The 17472-nt window shown below is 33.9% G+C and overlaps 1 protein-coding gene across 1 annotated transcript in view; it reads left to right on the forward strand.

Annotated features, from left to right (window-relative positions):
• Positions 1–16995, forward strand: part of LOC129223926 (COMM domain-containing protein 10-like) — a 40276-nt gene extending 23281 nt beyond the window's left edge. The window contains exons 3-8 of the mRNA XM_054858306.1: positions 2290–2380; positions 2981–3088; positions 9340–9411; positions 13884–13967; positions 16230–16394; positions 16863–16995. Coding sequence (XP_054714281.1) covers positions 2290–2380; positions 2981–3088; positions 9340–9411; positions 13884–13967; positions 16230–16394; positions 16863–16901 — 559 coding nt within the window. The 3' untranslated portion in view covers positions 16902–16995. The remainder of the gene's footprint in view (positions 1–2289; positions 2381–2980; positions 3089–9339; positions 9412–13883; positions 13968–16229; positions 16395–16862) is intronic.
• Positions 16996–17472: the final 477 nt, after the last annotated feature.

Consider the following 17472-nt stretch of genomic DNA (forward strand, 5'->3'; position numbering starts at 1 on the left):
TTTTTTTGCATTTCAGAGATCTGTTATGAATGTCTCCCCCCCCCCCCATAGGCGGATCCTCAGGGGGGCGATTTCGGTGATCCCCCATCCCCCAAAAGTTGGCCAATTCGAAAAATTTTCAGGAAAAGGTCACCAAACTCCCTCCCCTCCCCCAAACAGATCACAAAAAAAAACGCCCACAATTGTATTTTTGCGTTTTTAATTCCAAAAATATTCCAGGGGAGAGTCCCTCAACCCCCTCTTTCCAATGTCATAGAAGTTCGTCAAAAATTTTGAATTTTGTGAACTTTAATTCCGAAGAGATCGCCGAGATTAAAACCTTTTCGAAAATGTTGTTAATGAGGACCTTCAATTAAGATTTTAGAACTTCAATTCCAAAAAATTCAGGGGGTAATCCTCCGATCCCAAGCCTTTCCCCTATCATCAAAGTAGTTCCACTACATTTAGTGTACTTGTACTTGTAGTACTTTTTACTTGTACTTTTTACTTGTAGTTCCATTACATTTTTGAAACTTTAACATTCAAAAGTTGAGGGATAGCTCCTGACCCCTTCCCTTAACGCTACCAAAGATGGCCAACCATTGCATTTGAAGGCTCCAATTTTAAACAATATCCGGTGGAAAGGTCCAAACCCCGTTTCTTCCCCCTACATCATAAAAGATGACTTACAACTGTTTTTTCAAGACTTCAATTTCAAAAAGTTTCAGGAGAGTAGCCTTCATGTCCTTTCCTCATCTTTCAACATCATTCAAAGATCCTATAAAACACTGTTTTTGGAACTCCTACATCGAAAAGTTTCTAGGGAAAAGTTCTGAACCCCATGTCTTCTGTTACGTCATCAAAGATAACCTACAATTGCGTTGACCTGAACCCCCTGATTTTTAGCATCACTAAAAATATTTTAAATTGCGCTTTTGAAGCTTTAATATTAATAAAGGACTGGGCTGGGGAGAATTCCTGAGTCTCATCCTTTCTCTTCAGGAATCCACAGATAGCAAACAATTGTGTTTTCAAAAATATACACTTTAATTTCAAAAAACTTCCAGACAAGGACCTCCAAGCCTCACCTTCCTCTTATTAACCACCAAATAGTCTAAAAATGCATCCCTAACAAAAATTTTCGGGGTTGAGCCTGCAAACACTACTACATATGTGCGAATATTAAAGATTAAACAGCTCAATCAGCAAACAAATCCATAACTATCTTCAAATTTTATTTGAACAAACAAATGCTATTTTAGTATTTCATTATGTTCGGTTCGAAAACTGGTAAAAAGAGATATCATCTTGATACATCAATCTTTCTTGTATTGAGAAAAAAAATACAATTGAGGACCTAAAGCAACCCTAGTTGTTAGATACACGTAGAAACTTGATCTTTTTCCAAAACCGTTTCTGAAGCATGCAAGGAACATTTTATTTATTCCATCTCCAGAAAAAAAGCATAAAAATCAAAATTTCAGGCACATATTCTTGACAGAAAAGGCAAAACCCTCTACAGTGTAGTGTGTATCCATTCTCGTCACCTAAGAGTGCTGTCTCTGTTCTTCTAAACATTGAAGAATTCGGACACCATTCCATTTACCTCTTCGCATTAGAAGCAGTGTTTTCCCTCAGAAAAACTGCACATGGCCAATAGTGTGGCCAAGAGATGGCTACACAAAGATGTTGAACGGAACTTTTTTACCTTATGTAGCCAATCATGTACGAATTGGTCTTCCAGGGTGCTTAAGGGCATAAGACAGGTGCAGACAGTCAAAGGTGATTAGCAACAAATTTTCTGAACATATCTTCTCTAAAGATGTAATTTTGCAAATTCTGTAGATTTCTTTAAATTCGAAGTGAATCCAAAGTTCCTGCAAGTGATGCATAAAGCTCTGCACTTTGTATGAGTTTTCAGCTGAATAAGCGTAATTTGGGAAGATTTACTTCTAATTTAAAGGAATCTAGAATTTCTGCAAATTTAGATCTCTAGTTAGAAAATATTTGTAGAAAATCTGTAGAATTCCACAACTCATTTGCAGAGAATTTTTCTGCAATTCAGGCATCTGCTCTGCTAAGTACATTGCAAATTTAGTAGTATACTCTACTTTTGGGTCTGAAAATTAATAATTTTGTGTAGACCACACTATTTAAAGGACGAAGTTTAGATTTAAAATTATATTCTATGCATCCAATAAAATACTTCAATGCTTGAATTATTTATTTATTTATTTATTTATTTTGTCAAATTTAATTTATTACTTGATAAGAAATTGTATATAATGTTGAACATTTTCTTTAATCCAGGATTCAAAAAGCTGTTGTATTAATCAACAAACTAGAGAACTCTAAATTTCCACTGCTGTTAACCAGAATCCTACAAAAGTTGTATTCAAAGGTATCTTATTTTTTCTTTCTTAATATTAACATTGCTGAGGAGTTCATATATATTGCATGTGTAGCTTTTAGAATGTCTAATATGACAATAGTTCTTGAAACATTTGATTTTAAGTATAAAATCTGATCTTTTTTTCACTCTCACAAATTGTCCTCTCCAAAATGTTTTTCAACTTTACTGAGTGTGGCAATTGCGTTATTGTTTTATTTTACTGATTTTTTTCTGGCCCGAATCTGCGTACATGCAGATCCCGTAGTGTGGGGTGGCCTTAAGTTGCTGGATGGCCCAAGAAATTGGAAGAAAAAAAACAAGCACTAAGACTTATTAAGGTTGCAAATATGCACTGCTGTCCTCTGGGGGAGAAGCCCTACAGATTTTGTTGCCAGGGGGGGGGGGCAAATTTATAGATCTGGGCCTTGATTTTTGGGGGTGGTTGTATGCATTCTGAAAATCATGAGTCATGTTAAAACAGTTTTTAACGTACTGTTTTGAGTCAAAAGCTTTAGTTAAAACTCTTGTACTTTCTTCCATTGCTCTTCTTGGTCTATATTTATATCATATCCATCATTTTATTTATTTTCTTTCTTTTTCTACTCACAGGATGAAGTTTTCAATAAAGAAGAAAGTGCCAAACTGGAAATTTCCCTTTCTGTTGATCAAGACCAACTAAAACTGATCCTTCAAACTTTAACTTTCATCTTTCAACAGGTATTTTTTTTTTCTTCCTGTCAATTTAACACATATATGAGGAAGTGAGAAGCAAAGGGATGCAAGTGGACTATTTTAAGTTTTGAGAAAAACGTTTTTAAAGCTCAGATCCTAGGTAGGATTTCATTGAAATTTTTTTCTAAATCATGCTGTACAGCAGCACCTACCAGGGCTACTAGTACAATCTCTTGCCCCAAGACAGAGGAGAGGTTCACCTACCATTTGTACTGGTTACCTCCAAATTTTTAATTTTGCCGCTTGCATCCCTTTGCTTCTCACTACCTTATATGTGAAAATTTTAGAGCTTAAAAAGGCAACAAGTACTTGGACCTGTGTCTTGTACATCAGTGCTTTAGTTTGTAGTCAGTGCTGTATTTAGTAGAGTTCTGAACCTGTATTTCCAAAAAGGGAAGGGGCATCAGTCATTTTTGGATGTAAATAGAGAGTTAGATTTTAATTTTTAAAATGTGGCTTTGGGCTGCCGATTAATTATTTTGATGATGATTTTTAATTCTCTGTGAACTTTCCTTTTTAACTGCAGTTTTGACTTTTCAGACAATTCATATGTACAGTCGAACCTGGTTAAACCGTCCCCCCCCCCTCCTGCAAACTACCACCCTCTTAGTTCGCCAAGAAAGACTGAAAATCCCTTCTGGATAGAAATGCAATACAAATTTCCTCCTTAAACCGCCACCCTGCTTTCCACCCCAACCAACACTGATTTTTAATAGAAACTGCACACTAGATATGATAATATTACTGTCTAAACCATCATCTTGAAAGACCAGGACAAATGATTCAAACTTGGAGAGAAGCTATTTAGGAGAGTGAATATCCATGATGAGGCACAGAGAGAAATCATGAACTGTCACACAACTCTGCTACTAATGTCCCATACAAACAGTGCCGCCGAGATGGGGGGGGGGGGGGCAGGAGGAGCAAAATCTCTGGGGCCTAACCCGAAAGGGGGCCCGAGCGCTTCCACAAAAAGAAAAAAAAAATTCATAGTATATGCTGCTAACTGAATTTCTTTTTGGCGTTAGAAAAGCAAAAATATCTCTCATTCAACATTTTAGCCCATTATTCAACATCTGCATGTTCACAGCATCAAGTGCTTGTGGACCAGTTCCTTGGAGAGCTATCTTGCAGAGATATTGGGAACAAAAGCAACCAGTAGTGGATCCACTATGACAAACAGCGAGTGCTCCTTTCGTCTCGTGCTTTCCTCCTTTTACCCGGGTGTGGAACACAGTTGGGTGGTGTCAAGGTTGGGGGATCTCAACCCCCAAGCATTTCTCATGAGGTAGCGACACTATCGCTACATCAAGAAATGTATCACTGCATAGTTTAAAAGTTAAAATACATAGGGGGAAATAACATTTTAGAGTAGTATCAATACATGAGCCATAGGCGGCAAATAGGGGGGTCGAGAGGGGGAGGTCGCACCCCTAAATTTTTTGAGAGGAATGATAAAAAACGAGTAAATTCAATTTACGTAAATCGCAAATCAATGTTCATGAAAAAAGAATCTTGCTGGTTCTCCATAATGGTTAAAGAGACTCGGCATATTTTCAGACATGAGCAAGTGTTTTCCATTTTTTTAAATAATTAGAAATTCATCAAGCCTTTACCGACCTTTTCAAAACAGAAAAAACTGATGAAGAATCGTGGTTACTTTGAACTAAAGAGGTAAACCTCATATAGGCTAAATATTTCATTCTTGTGTGCTCTGTGTAACGACGGTTATGAGAGGCCCATGCAGTGGTGTGGCTGCATGATTTTCACTAAATGCCTTGGTATTTTACATTAATTGTGACGCTTAAAATTTAAGTGTGTCTATTCAATGAGTGTTCATCACTTTCTTCTGCTAGAAAGACATTTCAACTGCTCAATGCATAGTATACTTTCATTAGATACGTCTTAAAAGTACATAGGATTTTTGAAAAAAATATCTCACATCAACAAATATCTTTTCTGTGGCGTCTTAAACAATGCAATCTCAGCGTGACACAAGAGGGTCTTCAAGAGGCAACACAAGATGGTCTCTTAAACCATAAAAACCCTTCTCGATAATTTCAAAGCAATAATTTTGGAAAACAACTCTTTCAATAATGAAGAAACTAATGTTCTTTAACATGTCTTCATATGAATTTTTATTCGTTTTGTTTGTATTGCGGAGAGTTTTTGAACAATGCTTTACTCTCAAAACATCTTCAATCAGCTAACCTTAATTTTCGGACTCAGGGCCGAATTTAGGGGAGGGCAGGCGGGGCTACTGCCCTGGGGCCTCCACAACAAAGGGGTCCCCCACAATAAAATTTTTACAAAATATCCTAAATAAAAAAATAAATATCAGTTACTTCTGGATGTATTTACCATTAAACTGCCGATCGAGAATATCGGATATATACATATATATCAAAATATTCGGATATATATCAAAGTATCGGATATTTTCGAAAATATGATGATCTTTTTCGAACCCTGATTAGGGACCTCCACTCCTTCGTTGCCCCGGGGCCTCCACACTTCCAAATCCGGCCCTGTTTGGACTGTTCAAGCTTCAGTGTAAGCTAGAATTGAAATTATTTTTAAATTTCACCTGGATGTATATTTCAACCAAGCATGGATTTTTTCAAAAAAATTCTTACTCCAGAGAATTTTAAAATGGTACAAAGAATATTCAAATGAATTTAGAAGAGGTGACCAAAATGCACATGACGTAAAGTCAAACCACATTGATGTAACATATTGTATAAAATAATAGATTCAGTTTCTAATGAAATTAACACAAGATTTGATGATAAATATTTTCCTGTATTGTTGACCCTATATTATCTGGATTGGATGTTGAAAGCAAAAAATAAATTGTTTCAATTAGGAATAAAATTCATTGCATGAGGCAAGATGAATTGCTTAGAAACTAGCCTAGAATAGACTATTCTATGATGAAAAATGACGATCATCACAATTTTTAAAGTTACCTGGGTGATTTTTGAGGAGCAAGATGTGAAAAGTGTTTTAATACGTAACTTAGTTTCTTCAATTATTTTTCAACCATTCCAATCAGTTCATCTCATAGAGAAAAATCATTTTTGTGCTTCAGGAGGTAAGAGAAATATTTTGGAAGCACAATAGGGGGAAAAAAACTTAGCTGAAAAAAGAGCATGACACTGCATTGCTGGATTAGTAACAAGATTTCCTGGTCTTTCGTATTTAAAAAATTAAGCATCAAAACTTTATTAATAGGTAAAAATTGTAATACCAAAACACTTGGTTGCATAACATATTCTAAAACGAACTACGGATTTTGTCATAATATTTAAATTGTTTTGGAACACTTATTTTTATTAATTTTAAACCTTATGATTACTTGCTGTTAACCAATATGTGTTTTGGTTCCATACTGTGGTAATTCATATTTAAGAAACTCGACCCCCCAAATGAAATGCTGAAATGCCGCCCCTGACTTGAGCACAGTGGTTAATCCAGGCAAAGAGCTATAGGATTGCAGCACCCCCCCCCCCCCACCACCACTTTATATTAAAATACCTGATCCCACGACATCCTCTAAGATTATCTGTCATTTTGGTTGAGGGACTGCCATCCCTATAAATTTCCACGAAAGAGTTCCGAATTCACCTCCCTCTAACATTATCTAAAATCGTCCAAAATTCCGCTTTTAGAACTTAAATTTCAAATAATTTCTGTTGTGAGAGATTCATCTAAACTTCAGCCCTTATCCTAAAAGATGTCCTGTAATTGCATTTTTAGGGCTTAATCTTGGGACTACTGCGGAAAGAGCCCTGAACCCCACCCCATACCTTCCTCAAAAGTAGACAACAAATGGGTTTTTGAGATTTTAAATTCAAAAAACAATTTCAGAGGAGTGCCAACCAACTGTCCTCTTCACATAACTAATGATCATAAAAAATTTCGTTTTTGGATTCTCAATTCCGAAAAACCTCCGGCGAAGGGGCTACGAATCCAAACCTTTTCCCTAACGTTTAAAAAATAGAGCTTTATGATTGCGTTTTTAAGGACTCAAATTCAAAAATTATCCAGGGAAAGATTGCCCAAACCTCTTCTGTTTCTAAAACTTTAACAAGGAGGGTTTACAACTTAGCATTTTTAGGATACTTCATTTCCAGTTTTCATAAATTTGAGAGCATCCCGATCCCCCCCCCCCTTTCCTCTCATTAAAAATCGCCAAAAACTTGATGTTTAGGACTTCAATTTCAAGAAACTTCAAGAGCAGAGTCCACGAGCTTTAACCTTTCATAAAAGTAACTGAACCTCTCCTCCTTCTCTTTCCTGTGTTCGTGTAAACTAGTTTTAGAACTATAATTTCGAACATTTTCCTGGGGAGGAGGACCTTTGCAAATGTTACACTTATGATTGTAGGTTCATATGGTTATTTCGCTTTCCATGTTCAATGCAATTCTCTAAATTTGATTGTACGTACTAGTAATGACAGTCCCCCCCCCCTCCCATCCAAACAAAAATCTAGACCCTCTTTCTCTTTTGCTATACATGCATTTGAAAAAAAAATGAATGACTTCAAGAATTTTGAAAGTGTCGGACAGAGTTTCTGCTACAGTTGCATTTTTCGCAAAATGCAAAAAGACTATCTCAATTAAGTAAATAATGCTAAGTATTTTCGATTTTTAGCTAAAATAAAAATATTTAATTCATTAAAAAAGGAAACTGATTCGAGAGAAGAAGCACGCATGACGATAGTTAACTTAATCTTTTTTAAATCTTAGCTTAAATGTTTAAATTATTGTCAAGTTGAACAATATCTAGTCTTAATAGGCATTATGTCCCACCAATAAATGCATTATTGGGAGGAGGGGACTTGCAACGTTTTAAAAACCAAACATGTATTTTCTTAATGGTAAGCATATAATCCAAGATTTTTTATTTACATTAAAAAAAACAGCTGCTATATGTATTTCTTTTAAGAAGTAAAGGAAATTAGAATTAAATTTTCAACTGGAGATGAAGCACATTAAGGCCTTTTGAAAGATGAGAACGTGTAGCATTTCAGCATTTTGCTAAATCTTTTTCCTCAATTTTATCTGTTATGCTATACAACTTTTGAACTCAGCTTAAACCCCGATGTTTGTTTAACATTAGAGTGGTTAGCTTTTTTTTTTTAATTCAACCAGCTTCTTCATGTTTTTTACGAAGAAAAATTACCAAATATGATTCCGTTTCTCCACTGTACACAGACTCATGGTATGACTCCTAGGCTTACTATAGCAGATGTCGTGGTATAGAAGGCACACTTGAGGTTACTGAAATGTAAATAAGAGTTGATAAGCGTCAACAGGATTTTCTTTCTTTTAAGTGGTTGGAGTGGAGGCTCACAAGTCACTATTTCCCCCCGGGGCCCGGTTGAGCTCTTGGCGGCCCTGCATACAAATGCACCTAGATTAACCACCAGGTGAAAGTGTCCAGCTTTCTTATATTTTTCTGTTAAATCCGCCCCCTGTTGCCCTCAGTCACCTAAGGGAGTTGCATTGTTTCCAACATCTTCAAGAATTTTGAACTTGAACTTATCAGCTCTCTCACCCCTTTCAACCTTTTTATTTTGACATTTCACTACTCTGCTATGGAATCATTCATTCTTGACCCCTCTTCTGTTCTGGGCGGGAGAGAGAGGGGGTGTTAAGAATTAACATGTAATTCATATTGTATGCAGACTTCAGTGAAACGACAGTTTGTATCACAAACCTGGAACATGACATTATTTTGCTTCATTCCATAAAGATGTCGAAAACAATGTTGAACATGCAAGGAAAAAATTCTAGTTTGGGTGTTTGAGAATTAAAATCAATCTGCAAGTCATTAATTTATAGCTAATCATTTTCAAACTCTGCGGGGAGGAGGGGGGAATAGCCAAAGAAGCATTGGTGACTAATTGCAGGAAAACCAATGGCTGTTTTTTTTTTTTTCTTTTCTTTTCATTTGGAAAGGAAAATACTTGTTTTCAAATATATTTTCATGAAAACATGCATTTATGCAGGATTAGGGAAAACTTGTTAAACTGCCAACTCAACTTCCGCCAACTTTCGGCCTGTCACTAAGGTTGGCAGGTTAACGAGGTTCAACTGTAATTAATTTCAATGAGCAATAATTTGTTTTACTCCATTTTCATAATTTTTATTTGAAATCATGTTCAAAATTTTGTGAATATTCATTATATGTTTGTGTCAATGTTTTATTTATTTATTTTTATTCTCCAGGCAGCATATCATACTGCAAAACCATCTGTATTGACTCAACAACTTCAACAAATTGACATCAATGAGGAAAAGGTAACTAATTTTATTTATTATAAAAGGGTGTTATCTTTATGAACCTTTTAAGGGTGAAATTCAATTCTATATTGAATGTTATGTAATATGTTCTCATTTCACCAATATGATGGTGCATGATAAAAAAATAAATAATCAAATCACTAGCTGAAAAATATTGCCGACGAGTGTTTTATTTTTCAACAGTTATCAAAACTTGTGCCGGCAATATTTTTGCAATTTGTGTCATACTTCTCCATTATTTCAGTGCAAAGATGAACTTTTGTCGCCAATATGATAGTGTGCTCAAAAATTTTAATCCGAAAGCTTTTTATCATTTGTTGTATCAATTATGTGACACTTAAGTATTCTGTTTTGTATTATTAAATTTTTGGAGTTCTTTAAAAAACTTTTTTTTTTTTTTTTTTTGTAAAATACAAATACAGTTTTATAAGTTTTATTTTGGTAAAAAAGCTAATTGTATGAATACGTGATAAGAAGCTATTGTCTAGCAATTAGTCTAATAGAGACATTCTTCACTCTTTTTATAGATGTAGTGTGATGTATTCATTGTAGTTTTTTTTTTTATACATATTTGCATTTTAAAACTATACTGGAATATTCTCCATTTCAAAAGTTTCATATGTTCTGTTTTACATTCAAAAGTATTTGTTACTTTCAAACATTCTATAAGTATTTCTTATATGTGAAATACTATAACATAAAATAAAAAAGATAATCTCAACAAATGAAAAGAATAAGAGAAAATCTGACCATCCAATGTATGAATCCAAAATTAATCTTAATTAACACTATATTTAACAAACTTGTAATTTTTAATTAAATTGCAATTTTAAAAAAGTACGAAATACTCAGTGTAGTATATATTGAGTTACCAATTGTTAGTTTAAAAAATTGCACTATCTTGGGGGTCTGGCCAGAGGAAACTTGGGTTCGTTAACGGACTCTTCACAAAAATCGTGGTTCATCATTAAAGTATATGGGGAAACTAAACTTTCGAGCCAGAGACAGACGCAATTTTTCGTATCAGTTCCTTAAAAACTAAGAAAAAATCTTTTAACAGTTAATATCAACCTCTTTTTTTAGTGAATGGAAGTAGTATTAAATTCAAGTTTTGTACTGGTAAATATATACGGTACAAAACTTGTATCAAATACCAAGCCCACATTGATAAGTCAATCCCATGTTGTAATAGTCAGAAATTTTGTACCGTGTAGTATCAAAACCATTTTGTAAAAGTGCCATATTATACAAGGAACACTTGTATAATAAACTAGAAAGGGAGTTATTAAATTCTCATAAGCAATTTGTTTTCAATATGCTAATAAATATTTCATCTTTTCTAAAGTTTTACAGATCCAGTTTATGATCTTTAGGTTTTACCTTGATAGCCCTTTAGTTATTTTGCTTACATATGGACATTGCTTGCCTTTTGATTTAATGAGTTGGTACATAAGTTTAAAATGTTATTAAATGTAGTATTTTACTGTTGTTTTAGTAGTCTTCATAACTTGTTTCCTTGATTATCACTACCATCTGGGTGAGGTGCCCCAAACTACAATTTTCAGTAGGAGAAACATTTCAATTCTGAAGGAAATTCTACTTATACCAAATGATTAAATACAACCTTGCATGCATATTATCATACTTACATACAGGGAGTGCATAGAAAATTTGGGGCCTATCACAAATGACTTTTACGACCCCCTCCATACCCCTGCGTCCTTACATATACTTCACCCTGATTTTAAAAATCTCGAGCCCGTTTCAGGCTCAGGCTGGGCCAACAGTTGTCCTTTCTCCCCCCCCCTTTCCCCCATGTGCAGGCCCCTGCGTACATAACATCTAATGAGAAGAAACATTAGGGATCATTAAAAGCAATTGAATTTTTTTAAAAAAAGAGTAACAATATTTTCAGTATGTTACAGTCCTATAGCCACGGCTCAGGCAGAAATACATGAAATGCACCACCAACTCAGTCATTCCAGCTGAGGACTGCAGTTTGGTGCTTATTAGCACTCATCCAAGGCCGTATCCAGAAATTTTTTTCGGGAGGGGCCCGGATTAGCACATTGCCCTAACACACACACACACACACAAATAGTATATATAGAAACACCAAACGCATAAAAATGTTAACATAGAAGACTTTTTGTCTCGATTTTTAATGATTGGACCGTTGTTATTTTAATTTCTTATTATTTTTCTTATTCACCTTGTAGTGATAAGGATAACAGGAGAGTGTCCCTTTAAGTCGGATGTAGAAAATTCTGTATTTTGAGGACTTATATTAGGTAATTGAGACAACAAAAATATAAAAAAAAAAATAGACAAACAAAGTCTTTTAAAAGTTATACATTCTTTTGCAAATCAAGATCACACAAAATAAAAATTGCTTGCTCGACAAATCATGGAACTTAATGGACAGAAAGGAAAAACGAGAGAGGAGAAAAGAGAAGCACCCCGCCATCTGCTCATATTGGCTTTTAGTGAAGTTTATTTTTGATCACTCCCCCTACCCCCTATTTTTTTTCCATTAACTGCCCTACAGTATGAAAAATGTACAAAACAGTTTAAAAGAAATGGTGTAGACATTCAGAAAATAAGAACGGAAGAGTAATATTCTGGTCCTTTGGACAATTCATACTTTATTTTCTTGATAAAATACAAAATTGAAGAACTTTTCAAGGAATTTCAAAAACTTAAATAATTTTCAAAGACTCTTGAACAGTTGAAATTATTTGAAGCTTTTTATTTACACTTTTCAGAAGTTGATTGCACAGTCTTACAAAACGATTATAACTTTGTAAGACACACCCGTTTTAAGTAAAAAATAAATGCAACGAAATATTTCTCAAAACAAACTTTTTTTTTTAAATCACAAGTAGTGCAGAAAATGAAAGAGAGTAGAGTACTAAGTGTTATTTTTTTCTCATACTTTAAGGTATTAACAGTATGCAGTAGAAGTAAGGGAAAAAAAACAAGCAATAACAAAAGAACTTCCATGATACTGAATTCGGCATTAAATAAATGCAAGACAAGAAACATATCAGTCACAAAAATGATCTTGAAAATTATGCTACAGAAACGCGAGAATCGTGATTTTTGCATTTTTTACTCAGGATGTATCAAGGAGCTGAATTTGGCACATCTTGTTAACAAGATACTCGCCTAATCGGAAACTAGGGGCCCAGCCTTTGGGGAGTCCCCGGCTCGAAATCAGTACAGTGTATGTTTTATAAGAGTTTTAGGGGAAGGAGGGCAGGGTCGTGCACAGAGGGGAGAAGGGACACCTGTTGGCCCGGGCCCGAGCTTAAATGGGGCCCAATATTTTTAAACCTAGGGTTGAAAATATGGGTAAACAATATGGAGGGGGCCCAAAAAAAAGCATTTGTGACAGCCCCAAAATTTCTGTGCACGCGTCTGGAGGAGGAAGTGCACAGAAGTAGACTTGAAAAGACTACCGAACTGACAAAGGGCCTGCCTTGACCCTGGACTGCCCTGAATTGAATTGGCAAAGAGAGCAGGAAGTCCTAATTAAAGGTCTAAATTTCAAGTGTGCCTTGCAGCTAATGAGAACAAGAACTGCTTTTTCTGTATTTCTTCAAAATATTATAAATTTTGAATAGTAGCAAAATTAAGAATTAAAAAAAAAATTGTTATTTTCCTTTTCTGACAATAGGAATTAAAAAAAAAAGAAAAAAAAAAGCTTCTTCTGTTTTACGGTACAAAACATTGCGGGTTTCGGGGGGGGCCGGGCCCGTCAGGCCCCCCCTCTGGATACGGCCTTGCACTCATCAGCGCAACTTAGGAAGTGACTCAGCTGGAGGTGGAAAACCTCTTAAGTAGCCAAGAGCGCCAAACAAACTGGTTTGTATTTCTGCCTTATCCCTGGCTATAGGGCGGTAACTTACTGAAAATACCATGCCTTGCCTTCAATCTTCCATTTGAACCGAATCATTGCTTCGGTCACTTGTCTGGTCAGTGCTATTCTATATTAGCTACCAGTTTTTTTGCACTCTTGGCTTACTTAAGAGGTTTTCCACCTCCAGCTCAGTTGCTTCCTAAGCTGGGCTGACGAGTGCTAATAAGCACGAAACTGCAGTCCTCGGGTGGAATGACTGAGTTGGTGGTGTATTTCATGTGTAACAATGTTGGTTCCAAATTTGCTGAATTCATAGCAAAATTTGCCAAATAAGGAAATTTTTTGAGTTAGTCACAGTGACTTCATGTGACGTTCCATTGAGGCGCCCTTTCATCTGGTTATTTGAGTGACTGCAAGAAATATCATTTTTAATCTGTTGTAAAAGTAGGACATTTGAATAACTGAATGAGAAGAATAAAAATGCATTTTATTTCTTGCTGCAATTGTATTGCTTTTAATTGAAAATAAATAATTTCTTTGTGATATTTTTACTTCAAATATTTATTTTTTTTTTTTTTTTTCAAATTTATATTTATCTTAATTTTAGACTTCTTCAATTGTTCAGACATGGGTTATTCATGCTAAAAGTATTACTGAAAAACTAAAAAAGACTTCTCTAGCTTCCAAACAGGTTGGTAAATGATTTACAATTTCAGTTTATGAATTAAATTAATCATTGTATTAAAATTTATAAATGTATTTTATTTTTTATTTAAATTTTTTTTTAAATATTTTTAAGTTGACTTTCTGCGTTTGTGCTGTTTTGCTAAGAATAAAATTTATTGTTGATTACAGTTTCAAATGTTTATTAAATTTTAAAATATTTAGTGAATTAAAAATAAGCAATTTTTAAAATTTTCAATAAAGTTGTGAAATAAAGATAGCACTGAACACAAACGTTTACTTTGGAAATGAGCAAAATTTAATGTAACCAAATAATATTGTTGCCTTCCCACCCTTATTTCATTTATCTGTGATGAAAAAAGTTCCAGTTCATTCTTGAAAGGCATTCGATCAATTTCTTTTAAGAAAAAATTCCCATGAAAGGCAGAATATTTGATTTGGTTGAATTTTTAAAAGGGGAATCCTCTCAATAAAAACGGATCTATTTTAAAACGACAATGTAAAATGAATCATTTACTCTTGTTAATTTTTTGAAGGTTTTCCTATATTTTCTAGTATTTATGCATTTAAGTGTGAAATACTTGCTATATATTACACTGTAGTTTTGTTCCTTTTATAAGTTCCATATGATATAGTTTTTATTTATGCAGTTTCAGTTTCTCAAGCACCAACAAAATCATCACATTTGTTTACATTTGATATTTCCAGTCTCTATGTTTATGATAATTTAATTAGCATCGGAAAGTTTTTGAAAAATATGCATTCAAGAAGTTTGTTACTTGAGATGCACATACGTAACTACATGCACCCAAATAACAATTATTTAATGAACAAGCTAGAAAGTAGTGTGAAGTTCATATAATTGTTTCTTTTCAAGGCAATTTTTTTTTTCACATCAATGTTAAGTATTATCTTGAAGATAAAAATAGGCTTCAAAACACTCATTTTAAAATGAAAATTCAGCGCATTAACCTCACCTCACTCTATACCACTGATGTTGCTAATGATTTTCTTCAAATAAATGAGCTGTCTCTTCCCAAGCAACCACCATCAGTGGCTGTTTGCATTTAGCTGTGTGCTTGGGGAAACCTTTGCATCAGGGGTCTCACACAATTCTCATTGTACTTGATGAGTTTCAGGAATGACATCCCATAACAATCCTGGATGATATGTAGATGCGCGTTTCAGTAATGTAGATTTTAATTAATATTTCTCACAAATATAGAGCTAGAACAGCGTTTCTTAATTTCATTGATTGTGAACCATTTTTAAGGTTCACTGTTTTGGTGGAACCCCAAAATTTCTTCAATAGTACAGTTTGAATGCAGCATTCTGAAGATGCTTTACTTGGAATAAAAATAAGTATTGTTTCAAATAGTAATTATTGGCTTCAAAAAGTAAATTAAACAATTTAGAAAAAAGAAAAAAAAAATCTTCAAATAACTTCAAACAACTCATTTCAACCAAAACTTTAATTTTAAATTTCAATGAGATGTGTAGTACTTACCTTATAATAGATATCTGCTTAATGTATGAAAGTTGAGTTCTCATGTGAAGTTTAGCATCAAGTTTATACTGACGTGCTAAGCACAAAAGTCGTATCTACATTTTTTTTTAATCAAAATTCAGTTACGGTCCCCAGGTGATGTCAATGGTTAATATTTAAAAAAATATTCTTAAAAAATTGAATCCACATCAAATATATTTTGCAACGGTGCAAAACTTTCAATGGCAATTTCTCGTTTTGAACTCAACTGCAGATACAACTTTTGTGCTTAGCACAGCAGTATAAAAGCCCTTTTTTTCCTTTTATTGGTATACCCAGAGAAACTTTTGTTAAGAACCCTGTTTCATACATACCCGTGATTGCAAGTGATATGCATTGACAATGAGAAAAATATTGTTCATCAACGATTATTGGGATTTAAATCCACAATTCATTCCAATATTTTCTCTGCTGTTCATGCAGAAAACACCGATTAAAAGAAAGCATGAAAGTTTTGAGGAGTACTAGGGTTCAACAAAACATAGCTTAAAAAATGCTTGTCTAGACGATGGAGACCATAAGAATGGCTTCCGCCTAAATCTAACTCTATGGTTACTGAAACAAGTCCACAGCTATTAATTGTATAGATTAAGTTGTCATTCAAAAGACAATTAGAAAAAAATATATTTTTTAGATTTTGTATTGACTGTCAACTTTTAGTGTATGCTTAAAATTTCTTTTGAAGAATTAAAACATATTTATGACTTAAATATAATTTTCCAGTTAACAGACGTGAATTGGGAAATTCATTTGCAACTGGCCCAGTCTTCTGTGTCAAAGTTAAAAACTCCTGTTGGTTTGATTGAGCTGAATTTAAAGTCAGATGAAGAAAATGAAAAGCTTGCTATGGAATTTTCTCATGAAGAGCTGTATGCTTTCTACGATCAGGTAAAATTTGACTTGGAATTGAAGATCCAGTTCATATGCTTCAAAAACAAAAATGCAACTTATTATTGTTAGTTACTTTCATAATAAGTAACTTGACTTTTTGCAACTTACCTTCATTTTATCAAAAGTTTTTGCAGAAAAGCACCCAGAACCTATTGCTAGTCATCATTTTTGTATTTATATTTGAAAATGCTGACTGTAAATCAAAATTAAAAAAAAAATTACAGATTTCTTGCACACTTAAAAAATTTTTACTGTATATTGTTCTGTGTCATAATTTTCCCTCTTTCTTAGATTCATGAATGATTTTAGTAAACTTAATGCAGAAACAAAGCTTGATTACATAGCCCTTTTAATGTCTATAAACCACCACTTTATATGCTACTGCAAAGTTTATTTGAAAGTTATGAATGCTGATTTATTTCAATTTTCTTAATTCTTACATTGAAATTTATTTTTTCCTTTTAGTTGGAGACAATCCAATCACAGTTGGATGCTTTGAGGTAATGTTGCCTGCTACCGAATGAACCGATGCAATATTCTTTGTTTTGTACTAAGAAATGTGTAAATACTATAAAAATAAAAATCATGAAGCACTAAATAATTTTTGCTGTTTTTTTTTTTTTTTTTGAAGGAAGGGGGCGGGGTGATAAAATGTATCATTATAAAAGTAATGCAATAAATAGCAGTATCAAAAAAGAAAGAAGAAAAACCAATACAAATGTTTTCACTTGATCCTTAGTCTAGATTAGAACCTAATATTGAGCTATGAAAAAGCATCATGCAATTAAATTCTTCTTAAATAACCTGATTTTCAATTTTTTCTCCCTAAATCAACTTCCCCTTTCAGCATGAAGTTTTAGGACTGTATGTTACTGCATGGTGCCTGCAAAAGAAATGGACATGTTGTAAAACAAGTCCTGGTCTGGATTTGAAAAAAGATAAAAGAATTTTCTGATAGAATTCTACTGTAATTGACAGCACCAGGTACTTTTATAGTGAACGTTTTGGACGTTTTTTGCTTGAAGAACATTGAAACGTGTTTGCTACATGAATTGAGTTCGCTAAATCCAATGGG

Source organism: Uloborus diversus, chromosome 6, assembly GCF_026930045.1.
Source record: "Uloborus diversus isolate 005 chromosome 6, Udiv.v.3.1, whole genome shotgun sequence".
Taxonomy (NCBI): domain Eukaryota; kingdom Metazoa; phylum Arthropoda; class Arachnida; order Araneae; family Uloboridae; genus Uloborus; species Uloborus diversus.